Here is an 18,161-nt window from a genome sequence, read left to right as displayed (position 1 = left end):
AGACAAGGCGGGGAAAGCCATTGATAGCGCAGTCGGCACGCAAAAGTAGTGCCGATGAGGAGATTCCCCCAATAAATAGGTACTTAGTGCTACACAGGCCCCTCTGTCGGAAACCGAGTGCGGTTGAGAAGTCCACATTCATACCCAATCATGCTGAGTGCCAGACCATTCATTTTGGCTGCTCTACCAGTCATCCTGCTGCTTTTTGTTCAACAGCCAGCCAGCCTGCATCAGATCCAAACTCGCCTTGCGTCGTCACTGCCTTCCCTCTTGCACAATGCGGTACTGCTCGATCGACCCCGCGTGACTATATCTCAAGGCACGGTTGTCGGCACCACGTTGACAAAGACATTGAACCATCCGGTCGACGCGTTCCGCGGAATCCCCTATGCCTTACCACCGGTGGGCGATCGACGTTTTCGTCGAGCCATCCCAGTCAAAGCCTCAGATGAACTGGTCGATGCTAGTCGTTATGGTCCACGGTATGTTCTGGAGACTAGTCCCGTACTACGGCTGAACACGGCTGATTGTCGGGTAGATGCCCTGGAAAGCAACTGTTGCAGATTCCTGGGGATAGCGGCAACAGCGAGGACTGTCTCACGGTCAATATCTTCCGCCCTCAAGGTGTGCAGGGCACGCTTCCCGTCGCCATTTATGTCCACGGTGGCGCATACAACAGGGGAACAGGTAAGGATCACTCCCACAGAGACAGGGATAGTACTGACGAGCCCCCGACCAGCCTCAATGCACAATACAGCGTCCATGGTGGGCTGGGCCGACGAGCCCTTTGTCGCAGTAAGCTTCAACTATAGGTAAGTCCTGCACATGCACCATCCACTTGCACCTCAATAAGGCGCTCAGTGCACTGATATACCTCCAAATCAGAATTGGCGCGCTCGGTTTCCTCCCCTCGACGACAACAGCCAAAGAAGGGATCCTGAACCTCGGGCTCCACGATCAAATCCTCCTCTTCCAGTGGGTGCAAGACAATATTGCGAGCTTCGGAGGCGATCCGTCTCAAATCACACTCATCGGCCTCTCAGCGGGTGCACACTCAGTAAGACTCGTCGACTTCAATCGAGAGCACATGACAACTGACAATCTAGATCGCCCATCATATCATGAACACCAACCTCGACCACACCTACTTCCACCGCGCAGTCATCGAATCCGGCGCCGCGACCTCCCGCGCCGTGCACCCTTACAATGCCGCCCTCCACGAGACCCAGTTCCGCGAATTCGTGGCCGCGGCCGGATGCTCTCACCTCTCCTCCGACCACGAGATCCTAACGTGCCTGCGCGCAGCCCCGTCCGCAGTCATTACCAACGCCTCATTCACCGTCTTCGACCGCTATAACCCATCAGTCCGGTGGGCCTTCCAACCAGTTATCGACAACGCCCTCATCAAGCAGCCGCCCATCGACGCCTGGCACTCAGGCCACTGGAACCGCGTCCCCATCCTGACGGGCTTCAACACCAACGAAGGAACCTATTACGTGCCCACCACGCTAGCCACCTCGGACGAATTCATGCAGTTCTTCCGCACGCTCCTACCCGCCTACACCGACCAGGATATCCGCACAATCGACGAGCTCTACCCGGATCCTGCAGTGCACGAGTCCTCCCCGTACCTCGAGACGCGCAACATCAGCGTGGGGCCACAGTATAAGCGCGTCGAGGCTGCGTACGGCCATTATGCCTATGCGTGTCCGGTGCGCCAGACTGCGCGGTTCGCGTCGGCCGGGCAGCAGGAGCCGGTGTTTTTGTATCGGTGGGCTCTGAATAAGACGGTACAGGGTGGAGCCAATCACGGGGACCAGATGGCGTACGAGACATTCAATCCGGAGGTCAGGGCGATTTCGAAGGCGCAGGCGGAAGTGGCGGGCACGTTTCATGCATATATCACTTCGTTCATCGTGAGGGGGGATCCGAACGCTGTGAAGGGAAGGTTCGCCCATAGGCCGCGGTGGGAGCCATATGATGGGTCGCAAGCGAGTGGAAGAAGGATCATGGTGCTTGGAGAGGGGAATAATGAGCGGGCTGGTGGCCGAAGTGTGGGGACCACGGCTCAGATGGTGGATGACGAGTGGAGTAGGAGGGAATGTGAGTTTTGGTGGACGAAGAGCGGTGTCTCGGACTAAAGGGTGTGGCAGAGTATATAGTGCTGAGTGAAAAGCAGTCCATTGTACAGTAGCTGGCGATGCAATGTGAGTGATGGATTCGGCTCACGAATGCTGCTCCCCGTATCAATCTTCACGAAAGTGATGTACGAAAATGTTGATTCGTTCTAGCCAAAGTTGATAAATAGTAAAGCAAAAAGGGTATATATGGCTGTCTATCGTATTGTTCCAGAATGACGAGTTGAGTCAAGATGCTATCGCTTAGCAGGGTATATTTTCCAAGGACCCGCCGAGGAACAAGGGATGAATCCGAACAAGACACATCCCATGAGACAATACTCAGAAAGGCAAGATCGACACGGCACGCAGCATAATGCGATGCAGCATGTCACGAAAAGAAAAGCCTCTTTTGTCGCGGATCCGGGGATTCCTGTGCAGGCGTTCTGCGCTTGCGCGTCCTGGACGTAGCCGACGGTGTTTCCTCGCGGACGTGCTCAGTAGCACCTTGAACCGCCTCTCTGATGGTCTGCTTGGAAAGACAATAGTCGACATGATCATTGAAGACCTTATCGTCCGCAACTTGGGGTCTTGAGCAGATGGGACAATCCCAGTACGCGGGCGCTGTTTCCTCAGAGCTTGGCTTGCCTTCGACATCAGTGTTCTCAAGAACCTCCTGGCTGAGCTTTTCGATCTCATTCATATCATCCTGCAGCTCCTGGAGAGCAGCTCTCTCAAAAGCTTCCTCCGCACCAATCTCCTGCTCCAGTGTATTGTCGGCGGACGGGCACAAAGTTGATTTCGGCCGAGGTGTGAAACCGAAGAACTCCATCCCGACTTTCTTGGTGCTCACGAGGTTGGTACAGCGCAGACCAAGCAATCGAAGCTTCATGTTGGGAATCTCCTTCTCAAGTTTTTCTAGCATTGGAAGAGAGAATGCGTAGAGATCTTTAGCTGTAGACACAGCCCGCGGGGGTTGGCATTGTCGCGAGAGCACTTCGTACGTAGCCAGCTTGACCTTCAACACCAGTGTACGACCTTTGAACTCCGTGCGAGCGAGGTCCTTTTCCAGCTCCTCAGCCGTTGACCATAGCTTCGCCCGGAGCTCCTCTTTGCCTCCCATATCATGGAATGTACTCTCCGTGCCCACACTCTTCCTCTCATAGTTCTCGACCGGTTGAATTTTCGTCCTTCCCAGCCCCAAATAACACTGCAGTAGAAAGTAGGCTGCTTTCTCCCCGAACAAACGTGTTAGGTATGCCCTTTGAGGAAAGATATCGCCGCACGTCTTGATGCCGATGGCCTCTAGCTCGCGCTCAAACACCCGCCCGACCCCATTCACCTTTCGCACCGGCAACTCCTTCATGAACTCCATAATAGCTCCTCTCTCACTCGGCACACAGAACTGACCGTTTGGCTTGTTGCGATTCGAGGCGATCTTCGCCAGCTTGGCATTCGCCGCAATCCCCGCCGAAACCGAGATCTTGGTCTCTGCCAGGACTTCGGCGCGCATCCGCTCGACTGTCTCCTCGGCACCCACCCCATTCTCTACACAGTAGGCCGTCAGGTTCAGGTATGCCTCGTCGATGCTCGCGCTTTCAAAGAGCGGGTCGTACCGCGCGAAGACCGCCCGGATCTCCTTCGCCTTGGCGCTGTACTTGTCATAGTTCATGGGCACGCAGATCAGCTGCGGGCAAAGCTTCTTAGCCACGAAAGAGGCCATCCCGCTCCGGACGCCGAACTTGCGCGCCTCGTAGTTGCATGTCGTCAGGACACCCTTGCCGACGGCCATGGGCACGGTCTTCAGCTCCGGGTGGTCGAGCTCCTCGACGGCTGCGAAGAAGGCGTCGCAGTCGACGTGCACGACATACTGCGTCAGGTCCCGCGTAAGCTCCAGCTCCGCGATCAGCTGGTCGGCGCGCCGCAGATTGGACGAGAGATCAAGCGTCTCGAGGTGGGCCTTTTCGCGCAGAAGCCGCGCGATCTTCTCTGTTAGAACCCGGTCGCGGTTCTGCTCGTGGTTGAAAAATTTAGAGCCCTTGGAGGCGTTATAGATGACTTCGGACACCTGGACCGTGGCGGACGTCTTAGCACGGGAAGAATTGCAGAAGGTGAGTAGTTAGACAACTAGTGGGTGATGCTTACCTTTCGCTGATCCACTGCATCTTGGCCAGCCTTGGTCAAGGAGGGTCCGAGGAGTTGATATTTGAGGGTTTCAGATTCATCCTCCGTGTCCTTATTGTCGGGGCGCTCCTCGCCCGAAGGCTCCATCATTGTCCTTCGTGTGGATGACACGGTGATGATGACGTTTTCCCGCCGGCACCCGCGAAGCAATTATTACCCAAAGGGGGCAAAGCTGTTAAATCCGACGCCTGGCCACGTGACCACGCGTTTGGGTGTGTGAGTGTCTCGGGTTTCCCCGCGGAGGCTTCACGTGCAGTACCGCCGCTGTCATTCTTTCACCCCATAGCTTTCGTTTGGCGCCCAGCGAGTTGGTTTCATCCGTTAAACCTCATGTGGATCCTCGAGTCCGAGGGTGACTTCCTCGAGGGTTTGTATCGCTGCAATGCTTGGCTCAAATGAAAGCTAACTGATTGACTGCAAGGGAAGCGCGTGTGGCTGCGCCCGGGCAATAAGTATCTTTTCGGTCGAGCCAGAGAAGACGGAGGTAAGGACCGAGTTCACGGGGAAAAGGTCCTGAAAGTCTGATGCTGACTATGCCTCCAACTCATCATAGTACGACATGCCATCGCGAACAAGACAATCTCACGAAAGCATCTTCTGATCGATGTCTCACCTGTCAAGCCGGGCGACGGGGTACGTAATGCGATTATGCTGACACTACCACTCCGCTGACCTTACTGGATGCAGTCGCATATTCACGCCAAGTCGGAAATCACAGTCACCGATCTGGGATCAAAGTTAGGCACCAAGGTTGACGGCGAAAGGATTGATGGCAGTCTGAAGTTGAAAGGCGAAGATCACGAGCTTCAGCTGGGACGGTATGAACATATGCTATGGTAAGCACACATACTCTAGTAATGTCACTTCCTTTCGCTTACAAGCATTCTTGGGCTTAGTATAAAATGGCATCCTATAGTTTTGAGTTTCTCCTTCTCGAGCAAAGAGCTCAGGGCCAGAGACCCTCTCGCACGTGTCCGCTCTCGACTGGAAGACCTCGATATCAAGACAATCATTCCCTACGTTGTTGATCAGACGACGCACGTGGTCCAGAGTAAACGGAATACGGCAAAGGGCTTGCAAGCATTGGTAAACGCCAAGCATATCGTTCAGGATACCTACGTTGACGCGCTGGTGTACGCTGCGACGCCTAGTGACCTGGACAGCCCCGGGTCGTTATGCCCTCTCGAGGCCGACTTCGACTCAGCATGGCCGGACCCAGCCGAGCATCTTCCCCCTCCCGGGAAGGAGACGACCCAGCGGCCCAAGGAGGCGTTTGCGCCCAATCCGGCCCGCTTGAGCATTTTTGAAGGATTCATATTTGTTTTTGGCGATGCCACACAGATGGAGAATTTGGCAGATGCCCTGACCAATGGCCAGGGGAAGGTCTTACTATATCAGATCGAGGATGGAGTAACTACAGCTGAAGAGTTCGCGGAGTTCATGAGGGACGCGGCAGGGATCAAAGGGCTTGGAAGTCAGCGAGACAGCCCCGGCGGTGTGGTGCATGTCCGATATCGTGCCAAGGGTCGTCACGAGGAGTGGTCTCTTGAGCTCAGTAAGCAAATTGCACTACTGACCGGGCAGCGTGTGATTGAGCAGAGTGAATTCCTCGACGCAATTCTGGGCAATGATGCGGCTCCGCTTTGTCAGCCCTTACTGGAGGAAGCCGACTCCAGTGACCACGCGAATGCAGAGCCTACTCCTCAGCCTCCGCAAGGTACCCCTTCCAGCGAAACTGTGGCTATTGCCGACTCACAGCCTCTGGAGGAAGCAAGTCAGCCGCTTGCCCGTAAATCCAAGCCTCGGGTGCGGGGCTTCGTTAGTAAGATGAAGACCTTTGACGATGGCTTTGACATCAACTCTATCCCAATGCATGCGCCACCGGGGAACTCAGCAATGTCACCGCCCCCGATGGAGATCGAACCTGCTTCGGCACAGGAGTCGCAGGCGCAAAGCTTGAACGAGGAAGAAGACGTTGTCTCTAGTCTTCTGCCAGGCTCTGCGGCCATGAAACGTCGGCGTGCTGAAACAGTTCGACAGTCTGTGGACAAAGAAGCAACCCAACCGAAGGAGGAATCCCCTCGCAAACCCAAGCGCCAGAAACTAGACGTGCTGGAGGCCGCCCGACAGCATCGCGAAGCTGAAGAGGATGCTGAGCGCCAACGCCGCGTTGCTGAAGAGGCATCTTTGCAGAACTCCTTGCAAGAGGTCGATATCGAGAAGTTGAAAGGACTCGCGATCGTGGAGGAGATGGATATTAAGCCGCGGAATGTCGACACAGAGGAAACTCGGTGGGACGATCGGTGGAACGGGCGTAAAAATTTCAAAAAGTTCCGCCGAAAGGGAGATCCTAGTCAGCCGCGCTACCGCATTCAGACCGTCATCGTTCCCTTAGAAGAAGTCACCCGCAAAGATTTTGGAGTGGGCGACCATTACTGGGTGGGCGACAGCCATCGATCGACCGAGGCCGTCGTGGCGGACAGTCCCTCAGAGCCAGCGATCACTCAGAGCGGTACGGTGGCGTCTCGCTCCCAGTCCTTAGCGCGCACAGACTCGGAGGCGGCTGCGCCTCGTACTCAGAAACGATTGCGAGAAGAGCGTGAAGACTCCGACAGTGATGATGAACTTCGATTCCGATTTCGTCGTCGAAGATAATGCTGGTAGATGTTTAATTTCTTTCTTTTCTCCCCTTAGCAGGTCTCAGGGTTGTGTGCAGGGGTTAGCACCCGTGGTGAAAGTTTGAAGTTTCTTATCTATACTAGTGAGAGCCTGAGAGGACCGTAATTGTAGAAGCGGAAATTAAAGATGCGGCCAGATGTGGGGGGGGGAGGTGGCCAAAGTGCAAAGCAGATCCACCTGCGGGGAAAATCAATTGCTGGGCCTTTGGGTCCTTCTTATCAATCCTGGGCACAACAACAGGGCAAGAACAACATATCCAGGTTGGGCACAAGTGAAGCAATTGATCATGTGTGTATCTCAGTTCCCGGGTGATCAATCCCACCGCCAATGGCTGCATCACGACCCGCTCTTTAGTGTGAAAGAATTGCGATCGGTGGGTAGGAGGGGGCAGGGGGCTTGTGCTGGCACCACCTGTGATTTGGTGGTCTTTATTGCAATTCTTATCTGTTCAAAGGCGAATGATGATGTAGTGCAATCTCGATATAGCATCATTATGTTTCATCCACTGCGGACGGACTGATCGATGTACCTGAAACAGATAGGCCGCGACTGGAGGCCGTTCGAAGGTGGAATGATGTAAGAGTAAACACTTCTGTGATGAGTAGCACTGTTAGTAATTTGGTAATACTTTGTGGTGGAGATGGACCCAGACAATAGTTCGATAATATTGTAAACTAAGGCTCTCAGCTCAAGGAACAGGAAATTCGACGGTATGGTGTGACTTGACTTGATTGAAGTAGAAGCAGAAGAGGAGGAGGAGTAAGAGGAGAAAGTGAAGAAACAAGAGCCCAGCCAGTTTCGGGTGGTTTCAACTTCTTCCATCATCTCCTTCTTCTGTCTCTCTCTCTCTCTCTCTCTCTTTCTCTCTGTGTGTCTCTCTGTCTCTGTGTCTGTTTTCCAATTCTTGCTTTTTTTTAAAATCCTTTTCTCCTTTCCCCCTCTCCTCCTTTTCTTTCTTCTTTTCACTATCGGTCACTTTTTCTCTCCTCCTTAACTTCTTCTTTCTCAATAATCCATCGATACTGCCCTCTTCTTTCTCTCTCTTCACCAATCCCACTCCAATAATTACTCAACTACTCCCACCAGCTGCCTGACGGCCTAACTGCCGGTTATCGATTGAACAACGCTGCTTGCTTGCTGCATTGGCACCGCCATGGACCACGTTGGCCGATCAATCTTGACCCCAATCTAAGAGCCTTCGTTCCCCTCGATCAGAAAAAGCCATCAACTGCTCCCGCTATTTTTAACTATCTTCGTTTTCCTTGTCGCACACAAAACGACGACTGGTTCTGCCTGGGTCGGACGAATCCCGCAAACTCCCACCTGATCTCTCAATTAGTTGGTGAACCAGCAGGAAAGAAAAGGAAAAATCCAAACTCAATCCATCCTCATCTTTCCTTCTTTTTCCTTCTTCAAAACACGCAACTATCGAAACGCTATTCTCGGCTCGTCACTACTATCTGTTCGATCGACCTAACGACTTCACGACTGCTGACTTTCCCTCCCCTGTTTGGCGTTCTCCGGGTGTTTCATGATTCTTTTTTTTTCCACCTAATTATCTTGTTTCTGTTTTTCATCTAATCTCCTACCATCGCGCCGCCCATCATGATCTCGACTCTGCCTCCCCCTCGCCCCGTCTCCGTTAATTCACTGGCCAAAGCGTCGGCCTCGACCACTCTTCCGTATGCCAAACCAAATCGCTGCACCAGCGCGGAGATCCAATTTCCCGAGGGGCCCGTACCCTCCGCGGCGGTGGGGCTCGTCGTTTGTCACCAGAGCCCGGTGGATACCGAGATGGAGGATACCGATAGCAAACCCCCGATAAGCGTGGAGACGCCAGCCCAGCCCAGCCATTCCGCTGTTCGGTTCGAAGACCTGCCCATCGAGATCCACGAGGCGATTCTGGATTACTTGTTCGGCGAACGAGCATCCGCCTTCACATCATACACTTGGGGCAAGTCTGCGCGTAGTTGGAATCGGTCTTTGCGCCATCCACGTCGAAAAGCGCTGTCGAACCTGTCGCTGATAACCCGAGTGTGGAGAGAACTGGTGCAGGATCGCATCTACCGACATAGTCAGTTCTACTTATTGTCTGTTCTGATTTAGTTCTGACCGGATTACAGTCAAAATCAAGGGCACCGCAGAGGAGTTAGCGATAAGCGCACGCTGGTTTCGTGCGCACCCCCATCTCGCCCCGTTTGTTCGCCATGTTGAAATATGGATTCCGGTGTGGGGTAAACGCGCGACCAAGCAATTCACGCAGCAACTCCCGACGCGGCGCTTCAACAACAACGAAGATGTTGGATTCGCCGACCCGGCTGCCTTGCAAAACGCGATGGCTTGGGACGATTCGGATACCAATCACGGCAGCGACTACCGTTACCACTACGCCAGCCACAATGCCACGTTGGAAGAGATGTTCGCCCACGTGCAGGCCTGTTTCCCGCAGGCGCGTATCTTGACGCTGGAAGGGGGACATTGCAAGCGGCCGCCGATGGTACGCCATTTCCGGGACGATCCGTGTGGGCACTCGGGGCTCCGACGGCTGCCAATGCTGCCGGACATCCAGACGTTCGTCATGCGGGGCGCGTGGAACATCATGCGTGACTACCAACATTGGGCCAACATGTCGCAGGCATTGCCCAGTGTACGCGAGTGGCACTGTGCCTACGCCAAGCCCAAGATCGAAGGGTACGAGACCATCGCGGAGGTGCTCTCGCGGCTCTCGCCGTCTCTGGTGCACGTCAACATCAGCTTGGAGGGGTTCTACAACAAAGACACTTCGCAGACTGGGTGGACGCCCGACGGGATCAGCCCGCCGCATCTGTGTCGGCTGCTGGGCGAAGCGGCGCCGCGGCTCGAGTCTCTTGCGTTCACCGGCAAGGTGTGCGCCAGCCTCTTCCAGGCGACGCGCAGCTTCATGACCACGTGGGCCGGCAAGTCCAGACTCAAATCGCTGGACCTGGTTGTCAAGACGTGCTGCCGCGAAAAGAAGAACGTGCACCCGGGGCTGGCGTTCCTGGACGATTTTTCGGGGATCACGAATCTCAACTTCATCCGGTCGTTCGAGAAACTCGTGCTGGGCGCGGTGCACAGCCTGCAGATCCACAGCCGGCTCGACTACATGCGCATCCGCTTCATCGACCTGGATTCGGCCTGTCCGCCGCTCAACCCGTACTTCCAGCTGGTGGACGGGGAGTGTACGGGTCTGTGGAGCGAGCGGATCCTGGAGACGCTGCACGAGGCGCGGCCCGAGGCACACTACGTGGAGCTGTCGGATGGGATCTATCCGCAGTACGGACACAACCGGCAGATCGTGGGGGCTGTGTATCCGCGCACTCGCCCGTTGAGTATCCATGCGTCGACGTACAAGGTGATAGCTGATGTATCCAAGTCGTAAAGAATTTTCGTGGATTTGAATCAGTAAACCCACTGAAACAGTTTGTAGCAATTGCCTGAGCCATGCGTTTCGATAGTATAATGTTACAGTTCATCTGACGTGGGAGTTCAAGTTATTCTATATTTCATACATACACTGGACCTGTTTCATCCGCCCAAAGGAGCTTCATGACCGAGGGCGCGACCTCCCTCAGTCCCTCGGCCCCATTTCCTTACCAATCCAAGCTCCCAATATCCTGAATTATCACCCCGAGAATCCACACATTGACCGCGAAAAACCCGACAGATGCCACAAACAGCCCCGGCACGAAAGTCGACAGTGCCAGGAATTCGAGGTTGTATGCTTGTTGCAGCCAGAGGGCCTATACATCTGATTAGTACATCACTGACTACTTTCACTGGTGCCTGTAGCAAGCAGCACGCAAATGCGGGAGTCATCCCTACAACAAGCACAAGTTCATAACGAAACAAAATTAAAAAAAAAAGAACAATCAAGAAAAGAAAGCGCAGAAGAACGGGAAGAAAGGAAAAGGGCATACAAACCTGCGCAACAACCCACGCCACCAACGCCCCAACCCCAAGCCGGGGATTTTGGCGAAACGACGAATCAGGCAGATAGAGCGGGAGGAAAATGAGGTACCAGAGGAAGTACTAATTCCACCATATGGTTGGTACTGGGTTAGCATACCAGACCATCAAGGCAGAGGGTGTCAAATCAGGAGACTCGAACCGAGACTACTCCGTACATTCGGCAAACGAGCGCCAGACACAGAGAGGGGGAAAGGGGAAGACATACCTGGCTCGTGCACACCTTATTCCACGCGACAAACGCAAATGTCTGCGCCAGCATCGCGCCAGGCAATGATTTTCTCGCCAAGGTCAAGGGGATGGCGACGAGAGCAAGGCCGAGTTGTGGCAGGAAGGCCCAGCGCTCGATGCTGGGGATGATCCCTGCTGCTTGTGCATTTCCTGGAAACGAGGAGGCGGAAGCAGCAGCAGAGTCATAGAGCAAGGACGCATAGACCGAGAAGTTATGCCGATGGTCGACGCGGGTCAGATGATGCAAAAAGGTATGGTGCAGGAACTCCCACCCATACTGGTGATACATGAGGGCATTGAGGGTGGCGAACGTCAGCAGCGCGGCCAGGGTGAAGAGGAGGCGCGCGGGGGTGAGGAGCTGATAGATGAACTGCTGCTTGTGCTGCTGCTGCTGCTGTTGCTGTTGCTGATTCTTCGCCTCCCCCGCCTGGGTCTTGTGGGCGTGGGCGTGCTGACGATCCAAAAACACCAAGACCGACACCCCATACACAAACGGATAAATCTTGACATGCACGCCCACCCCCAGCACGATCCCCGCCGCCACCACCTGCGTCAGTCTCTGCGTCTGTCCTTTCCCCTGACCACCCCGCTTCGCCTGCGGAGAAGAAGCAGCAGCAGCATCGGCAGCATCTACTCCCAAGACCAGATACACCAACAGACAACTGATCAGCCCCAACACCCCCTCCGAACTGCCTCGGGTACTAATATTCGCCACCATGGGGTTCAACAACCAGACGCTGGCGTAGCGCAGCGCCCGGGACTCATTCATACCATAGTAGCCCCGCAGCATGCGGGCGAGGAGCCATCCCGCCACTATATCGGAGAGGGCAAAGAGAACCTTGCCAAAGGAGAACCAGACAGCCCCATAAGTGGTGGGAAGAAGGGCCCACGAGAGTAAAGGGGTGTAGCGGTAGGTGGCGCGCTCGTAGGGGGAGGATCCCTCCGCCACGAAGCGCGCGGCATCGGTGAACACCAGGTAATCGATGTCGGTGTATTTGAGCGGGGAATGGGAATCTTGGTAGGTTCCATACAGCAACAAGACAAGACGGAGGAGGAGGGCGAGGGGGTAGATTTTGTGGGGGGTGAAGAAGGATGAGGTGGAGGTGGAGGAGGAGGTTATTGCTTTAGACATTGTGGATGTTTGATGTTGATGGGCGGGGAGGGTATCCTGTTCCTCCTCTTGTTCTTGGCCAAGCCCGATCAGGGGGAAAGACGAGGCAGCTGAGTGTGGCTGCTTCGACCCTGCATGCACACTGGATTGAGGTTTACTCCGCACGGTACAGGACAAGGCAACCTTGATGGTATTCACTACTGCATGAATTGTAAATTCAATTCCCGTGCCCAATATGACACCCTCGGAGTCTCTCTAGAGGGAAGATCCATCAAACACACACAACCGCGTTTGCCTGGTTGGTTTGTGTTGGTCGGTTTGTTTTGCTGACTACGCAACGGCTCTCGGCCCGACTCCCGCCAACTAGTTGGCTTTCAGCCTATTCGTCATATTCTCTTCTCTACAGCACAGATAGCAGTAAACTCATACAAGCATTCTCTTCACTCCATCCTCCCGTGGCTTGGTGTTGCTCTGACTCTCAACCCGCTCAGACCCCGAGGTTCCTGAATTATCAGGTGTGTAGGGCCGAAATCCCGACTCGAGTCAGGCCATCACTTCATCCACCCAATCATCTCTATCCAAGGGGTCCATTGGCCAAAGTCTCGAATCATATATTCATTATCCATACAGCATATTTAACCGACCACGCTCAACGAATGATGTACTAAACAAATCAGACTAGACCACATGCATCACCGCTCAAGGGGTATGTAACATCACAACGAGAGAAATATGCCCCTACCAACCCTGGCAGAGGCAAACTAGTAGAATGGTCCTGCAGGACTCACAAAGAACGTCGAGTCATTCAGCTGTCCTCCCAGCATAATGGGGTCTCCACCGTACTTCACATGTCTTCCTTCGGGGCCAAGAATCCCAGGGTTGCCAGTATCTATATCTGTAAATCCCTGCAGCAAGTTGCTGTCGCTCCAGCTCAGAAAATCCCATAAGTATTGCCCGGCCGAGTCGTCGATGAATGGCGCTTCGAACGGATCCAAGAAACCATTATCGAGGCTCACCATGACTCCCCGACCGAACTCACCCTGCGACAACAGACTCCCTGCGGCTCCTGATACACCCTCCTCACACATATTCGAACAGCTGCCGTTATCAATGCTGCTCGAAGCACTCATCAACGCCGAGTTTCGTTTGCTGGCTTCGTACAACCGTCGAACAGCGTCCAATGTGGACTTGGCTGTGGGACTCCATGATTGCAGACGCGCGAGAACGAGCATCGTCGTCTCCACCTGCGCCTGGCATGCCTCGACGGTCGCTCGAGGATCATCAACAGTGCTGTCACTTAGAAAGAGTCCTAGGAGCGGAACCATTGCCGCTTGAAAAATCAGCCAGACCGCATTCCAGCCCGACATCTGGTGTTCCTGAGCCCTGGTAGCGATGTCATGGATCGTCGTCTCGGCGATCTCTCTGCATCGCTCAATCGCCATCCGTTCTTCAGACCGGAGGACAATGTACGGAACCCGCCGCATTGCATAACTGAGGAGAGTAGGCCGGTATAGAAGCATGCGCTGATTCAAGTACCTCCATTTCATCACCGTCCTCGTGAAGGCAATGGTTTCCGAACACGGCTCGTGGTCTTTGAGAATATAAGGCAGATTGTCATACCATTCAAGCAATTGGCTATCCAGCTGGGTCATTTCATGGTACTTGGTTAGTGGGGACGCCGCTAGACCCTCTTGGATCTGGGTTGCGATTTTGCAGAATCGCACATTCTCCAATAGTGGTAAAATATCGAGTACATTTCCCTGAGCTGGTCAGTACTCCTCATTGTTGTCAAAGCAGAACCCATACCTTTTCGCGATAATGCGGCAGCTTGACAGTGATAGTCGGGCCCAGGCGGCCCATGCTTGGTCGCCCAAGAGTCATACCTCCCCATGTATCCAGACAGAACAACGACCACCACACGCGGCGCTTTTGATCTGTGGACGACTGTCTCTCTCTATTTCCACCATTCTGATTATCGGAGAGCTCTTTGTGCAGGCCCAACGCTGCCGCCATCCGCAAGGCGGCTCCCATAATCGCATAGGCTAGGTTGGGCTGGCTAGTATAATGGAGATAATAGCCACCCATAAGTCCAAGCGCCTGGATGGTTTCCAAGTGTGAAGATCCCAGACACTCCAAATTAACGTACTCTTTACACTTCAAAAAGTAAGTCTGATGCGACGTGTCGTGTGCCGGACTGGCCGCTATGCTGCCCAAAGCAAGAACAATGTTTAGGAGGGCCAACCATTGTTCGTCAGTCCGCCTCCCGCTATGGTAGGTCTCGCGGAAGGTCTGCTCATCTAACATTGGCACAAATGGCTGAACATAGGTGAAGTATGCGTCAAGCAATTGGGATTCTGAGGCCCGCCGGGATTCTGGGGTCGCGAGGGGCGGCTGCATCCCATGGATCTGCCAGTTCTGGCTCCCTGGAGAAGAAGACAGGTCAATGGACCCTCTACGACCACCAGGTGCAGGAGTGCGTGAAAGGTGGGTGAGAGATCCAGGGTCCAACCATACGATGACCTTGAGCACCGCATGTATTGAAGACACACCTAGGTATGAGGATGGCTGCTGAGCCGAGAGGGACAATGCATTGACATCGTCCGAGATACCACTCGGAAAAGCTGAGCTTTTCGAAGGGCGCAGAGGGCTTGTATGATCAGGGATTGTCTGAAGGGACTCGAGGTTGCCATCTTCACTAGACGCCGGGGATGTGTGGGCCTCGGCTGATGCAGAAGTGGCCGGCGAGGCTGGATGGGGCGGATGCGTCTGCACATGCGACGGGCCCTTGCCCACCAAATCTAACAGCGTCTCGCGTGGTAAATTCACCAGGGTTTCAGCTGGAAATCCGGGAAACAACTTCTCCAGCACCCCACGGAACTCGTCCAATGTAGTTGACAGTTTCTCCACGTGTCTGCGTGCGTAAACACTGTTATTACCCGTGCTCTTCTAGACAGGAGAGTCAAACACACCTGCGAGAGGGCCGAGGGTCTGAATACTGGCACTGATCGGCCTTCTTGTACCATCTGCATGCTTCACATGGTTTTTCTCCGTCACATTTGATCTTGCGATGCCGGCAAGAGGTGCAAGCCCGAAGAGTCGTAACTCGGCGGCCAACGGACGGTTGACGCTGGTTGCGTCCCCGGGTCGGATTGGACAGTCCGGGATTCTCGAAGCCTTCGAAGGTGTGAAACATTGCTAGTGATGAAGATGGATTCAAAAGTGGGTAGTAGATGTGATAGATTGATAGATAGATTAAATAGATTGATAGTCCGAATAGGGCATCAGCTAGGAACAGCCATTGACCACCGGTCGCAGAAGAACAAGCAAGTGCAATGCAACAGATGGCAGGGAGAACCTGTTTGCTGCTAGCAACAAATTGATGGTCAGGCTGGAATCAGATCGAGGGGGAAGCCCCAGTGAGATAATGCATGGAACTTGTAGTCTGGTTGGTTCACTGCAGAGTCGCCACTGTTCTGGAATTGAAAAGGGTCGGCGGGGAATAAAATCGATCAGTAGTAAAGGAAAAGAAAAACGTGGTGCAATATATCTTCAAGAGCAGTAGGCGTATTTTAGCAAGTCGGAGACAGCGATCATCAGCCCCCTCCGAGCAGCAGCATCAAGCGACATTTCCCACACCTCCCAAGAATCGTGCCCAACTGGTAAAAGAGAGAGAGAGAAGAGTCGGAGTCCCTGAAAAAGATCGTCCTCGGGGTTTTCTTCACTGGCCGACTTTGGTCGTTCGCCCCCGCATTTTACCACTTTGATTAAAATCCATCATGCAGAAAGTGACCGTTTCTGTCAGGCTTCCTGCATGTCTGGGGAAGAATCGGCTTCCCTTGCATCGTCGTCTCTTACTGGTTCCTCCAGTCATTGACCCCGGACCCTTCGTCTTCCGGCTATGCTTGACCCTATATCAAAGGCTCGGCTGCCAGGGTTACATACGAACACTGGCAATATGTATCCAGATGCCACTAGAGGCTCGCCAACACTCACCCCAAGGGTCTGTTCTTCACGATGCCTGGGATCTGTCCGTCCTATTAGCGCTTGCCCCTCTCTACGATGCATACTGCTTGAAGTTTAAAAAAAACCCCTTCCATCTATCGGAAAACGATGGTTGAGGACCGAAATGCCTTCTGTGAAAGTCCTTTAAGGTCCGAAAGAAGTCCGACTTGGAAAGTGGTGTGCTGCTAGGATTGTCATCCAGGTCACCTGAGGACACACTGGTGCGCGCAAACATCAACACGATAATTCCTCGACGCACAAATTCGCCCACGTTTCTGGGACATCCGCATCTACCCACGTCAGGGCTGGCACTCATTCCACGGTACTCAGCCCCGAGCCCCGAGCCGGACAAGTAATCACGATTCGCCTAGCGGTCAGCCAACCCCATTACAGTTCTGCAGGCTGATGAAAACCGGAGCGCATTTCTATATTAAACGAGCAGGGGTGGCGCCACTCAATGTCCGAGCAACGATGACCACAAATAGGCAGAAAGGCCAACTTTGTCTGACTGCGATTCCCATCGGAAGCGATCAGTGAATACCCAACTGAATAGCCTCCGTTCATCCGTACTGCTTGAGGCTTACTGCTCCTGGGGCATTCTGACCCTGACGGGCGTGTCCTCTCGCGATAGCTCAGGCACTATAAGCAGGTTTCGATAAATTTCTCATTCCAGCACCTTCGTAGGGTCTGATTCGTAGGGAAATCCGTCTCCGCCAATTGCAGCCATGACCCCGCATAGGATGACCGGCCTTGTCACCCTATTTTAATTAAACCCCATGACTGGATCGGAGTCTTATGGAGCAAGCCGCTTAAAGTCCATTGTTCATGTCCAATCCCACGAGTCATCTGGTCCGTAGGCCTCTGACCCCATCTTGTAGCTTGGACTCTATCTGTGGCAAAAGTTGTGATAGACTTTGTTCCAGGATTGAAGCATTGGCTGGCTCATCTGTTTGTTCCAAGCAAATATGACAGGAGACAATGATCCAAGCGGCTTCACACCACTTTAAGACTGTCTCGGGACAGAGAGTTTTGTGTGATTTGACACCGTCTGTTTCTGAGCGTACTTGAGGTCAACAGCCAATCGCAAAATAGACTCGACGCAGATGACCCATATTGGTTAGGTCAAAGTGATCAGGCTAATTGCGACGAACGCCAAGGATGCGAAATTGCTCACTCATCACATGCCCCATCGAATGGTTAGCGCTCCAAGGAGGGAACCTGTCTCCATTTCTGTAAGGTACCCCGGCATTACTGTGGAAGCAACGGGAGGCGGGAAGGGCGGAAGGGAAGTGAGAACCGAGGCACTTGGACCGGCTCTCGACTCCCCATGGTCCTGCAATTAATTGTGGGCAATGCTCGTTTCGCTAGGCGACGGAGGTCGGACTAGTGCCTGAGCTACCAACCAATGGGATCTTGGGCGAAAGCATCGCTTATTTGACTGTGGATAGAGGCTGCAAGCATGTTAAAACGGAGGTTGAGGGTGGGAGACGGTGGGAGACGGTGGGAGACGGTTCACGTTCAGTCTAACTAGTGATCTTCAGGGCTGTCAGGAACAAGAATCTCCAAGCACAAGGAAGGATTTTGGGACGGGAGACCAACCATAGCTGCGTGGAGGGCGATCCGCATCCAAAGCAGTAAAGCAAGGGGGAAAATGGCGAGGATTGGTTTCAGTGGGAGGAACGAGGTTTTGAATACAAAGTATAGTCCGTCCAAATGTCTCTCCCATGATGGAACTAGTTTCTCGTCGTGTCTTTGCACTGACTCGGAAGCTCAGGATGTTTCTCATCTGATCACTTGGCTCAACTAGACAACCCAATTATGAGCCGTGTTGAACTCAAAGACTGCCGGTG

The 18,161-nt window shown here is 53.8% G+C and overlaps 6 protein-coding genes across 6 annotated transcripts; 3 read left to right on the top strand and 3 right to left on the bottom strand.

Annotated features, from left to right (window-relative positions):
* Positions 1-856: 856 nt before the first annotated feature.
* On the top strand, positions 857-2,206 carry BP01DRAFT_358377 (putative extracellular lipase). The gene has a single exon (XM_025575415.1). The coding sequence runs from the start codon at positions 1,122-1,124 to the stop codon at positions 2,139-2,141; it is 1,020 nt and encodes a 339-aa protein (XP_025429630.1). The 5' UTR covers positions 857-1,121; the 3' UTR covers positions 2,142-2,206.
* A 118-nt stretch (positions 2,207-2,324) lies between these two features.
* Positions 2,325-4,761, bottom strand: BP01DRAFT_96056 (Y-family DNA polymerase). Its single transcript, XM_025580264.1, has 2 exons — positions 4,263-4,761; positions 2,325-4,185 (listed from the first exon to the last, which is right to left on the bottom strand). The coding sequence occupies exons 1-2, from the start codon at positions 4,389-4,391 to the stop codon at positions 2,509-2,511; spliced, it is 1,806 nt and encodes a 601-aa protein (XP_025429629.1). The 5' UTR covers positions 4,392-4,761; the 3' UTR covers positions 2,325-2,508.
* BP01DRAFT_96112 (DNA damage response protein RcaA) lies at positions 4,271-7,036 on the top strand. The gene is made up of 5 exons (XM_025580265.1): positions 4,271-4,668; positions 4,723-4,785; positions 4,855-4,934; positions 4,989-5,137; positions 5,198-7,036. The coding sequence occupies exons 1-5, from the start codon at positions 4,632-4,634 to the stop codon at positions 6,954-6,956; spliced, it is 2,088 nt and encodes a 695-aa protein (XP_025429628.1). The 5' UTR covers positions 4,271-4,631; the 3' UTR covers positions 6,957-7,036.
* Positions 7,037-8,585: 1,549 nt separating this feature from the next.
* On the top strand, positions 8,586-10,380 carry BP01DRAFT_375299 (uncharacterized protein; the record flags this gene model as incomplete). The annotated part of the gene is made up of 2 exons (XM_025576887.1): positions 8,586-9,054; positions 9,104-10,380. 2 exons carry the CDS (start codon positions 8,586-8,588, stop codon positions 10,378-10,380), a joined length of 1,746 nt encoding a protein of 581 aa, XP_025429627.1.
* Positions 10,381-10,491: 111 nt separating this feature from the next.
* BP01DRAFT_358372 (glycosylphosphatidylinositol-alpha 1,4 mannosyltransferase I) lies at positions 10,492-12,550 on the bottom strand. The gene is made up of 3 exons (XM_025575414.1): positions 11,176-12,550; positions 10,923-11,030; positions 10,492-10,741 (listed from the first exon to the last, which is right to left on the bottom strand). Exons 1-3 carry the CDS (start codon positions 12,328-12,330, stop codon positions 10,592-10,594), a joined length of 1,413 nt encoding a protein of 470 aa, XP_025429626.1. The 5' UTR covers positions 12,331-12,550; the 3' UTR covers positions 10,492-10,591.
* Positions 12,551-13,070: 520 nt separating this feature from the next.
* On the bottom strand, positions 13,071-15,502 carry BP01DRAFT_384302 (putative C6 transcription factor; the record flags this gene model as incomplete). Its single annotated transcript, XM_025577493.1, has 3 exons — positions 13,071-14,069; positions 14,116-15,220; positions 15,279-15,502. 3 exons carry the CDS (start codon positions 15,500-15,502, stop codon positions 13,071-13,073), a joined length of 2,328 nt encoding a protein of 775 aa, XP_025429625.1.
* Between the last annotated feature and the right edge of the window lie 2,659 nt (positions 15,503-18,161).

This window comes from Aspergillus saccharolyticus, assembly GCF_003184585.1.
Source record: "Aspergillus saccharolyticus JOP 1030-1 unplaced genomic scaffold BP01scaffold_25, whole genome shotgun sequence".
In the NCBI taxonomy this organism is placed as follows: domain Eukaryota; kingdom Fungi; phylum Ascomycota; class Eurotiomycetes; order Eurotiales; family Aspergillaceae; genus Aspergillus; species Aspergillus saccharolyticus.
Note: the sequence above shows the minus strand (reverse complement) of the source record. Positions and strands in the feature narration are given on the sequence as shown.

Bases quoted from the DNA above. Each gene is read 5' to 3' on its own strand.
- BP01DRAFT_96056 (XM_025580264.1), bottom strand. From the start codon at position 4,391: ATGATGGAGCCTTCGGGCGAGGAGCGCCCCGACAATAAGGACACGGAG. The intron at 4,186-4,262 runs GTAAGCATCACC...GCCACGGTCCAG, and splicing joins ATGCAGTGGATCAGCGAAAG to GTGTCCGAAGTCATCTATAA.
- BP01DRAFT_96112 (XM_025580265.1), top strand. From the start codon at position 4,632: ATGTGGATCCTCGAGTCCGAGGGTGACTTCCTCGAGG. The intron at 4,669-4,722 runs GTTTGTATCGCT...ATTGACTGCAAG, and splicing joins CGAGGGTGACTTCCTCGAGG to GGAAGCGCGTGTGGCTGCGC. The intron at 4,935-4,988 runs GTACGTAATGCG...TACTGGATGCAG, and splicing joins CTGTCAAGCCGGGCGACGGG to TCGCATATTCACGCCAAGTC.
- BP01DRAFT_358372 (XM_025575414.1), bottom strand. From the start codon at position 12,330: ATGTCTAAAGCAATAACCTCCTCCTCCACCTCCACCTCATCCTTCTTC. The intron at 11,031-11,175 runs GTATGTCTTCCC...TGGTGGAATTAG, and splicing joins ATAAGGTGTGCACGAGCCAG to TACTTCCTCTGGTACCTCAT. The intron at 10,742-10,922 runs GTTTGTATGCCC...TCAGATGTATAG, and splicing joins TGGCGTGGGTTGTTGCGCAG to GCCCTCTGGCTGCAACAAGC.
- BP01DRAFT_358377 (XM_025575415.1), top strand. From the start codon at position 1,122: ATGAACACCAACCTCGACCACACCTACTTCCACCGCGCAGTCATCGAA.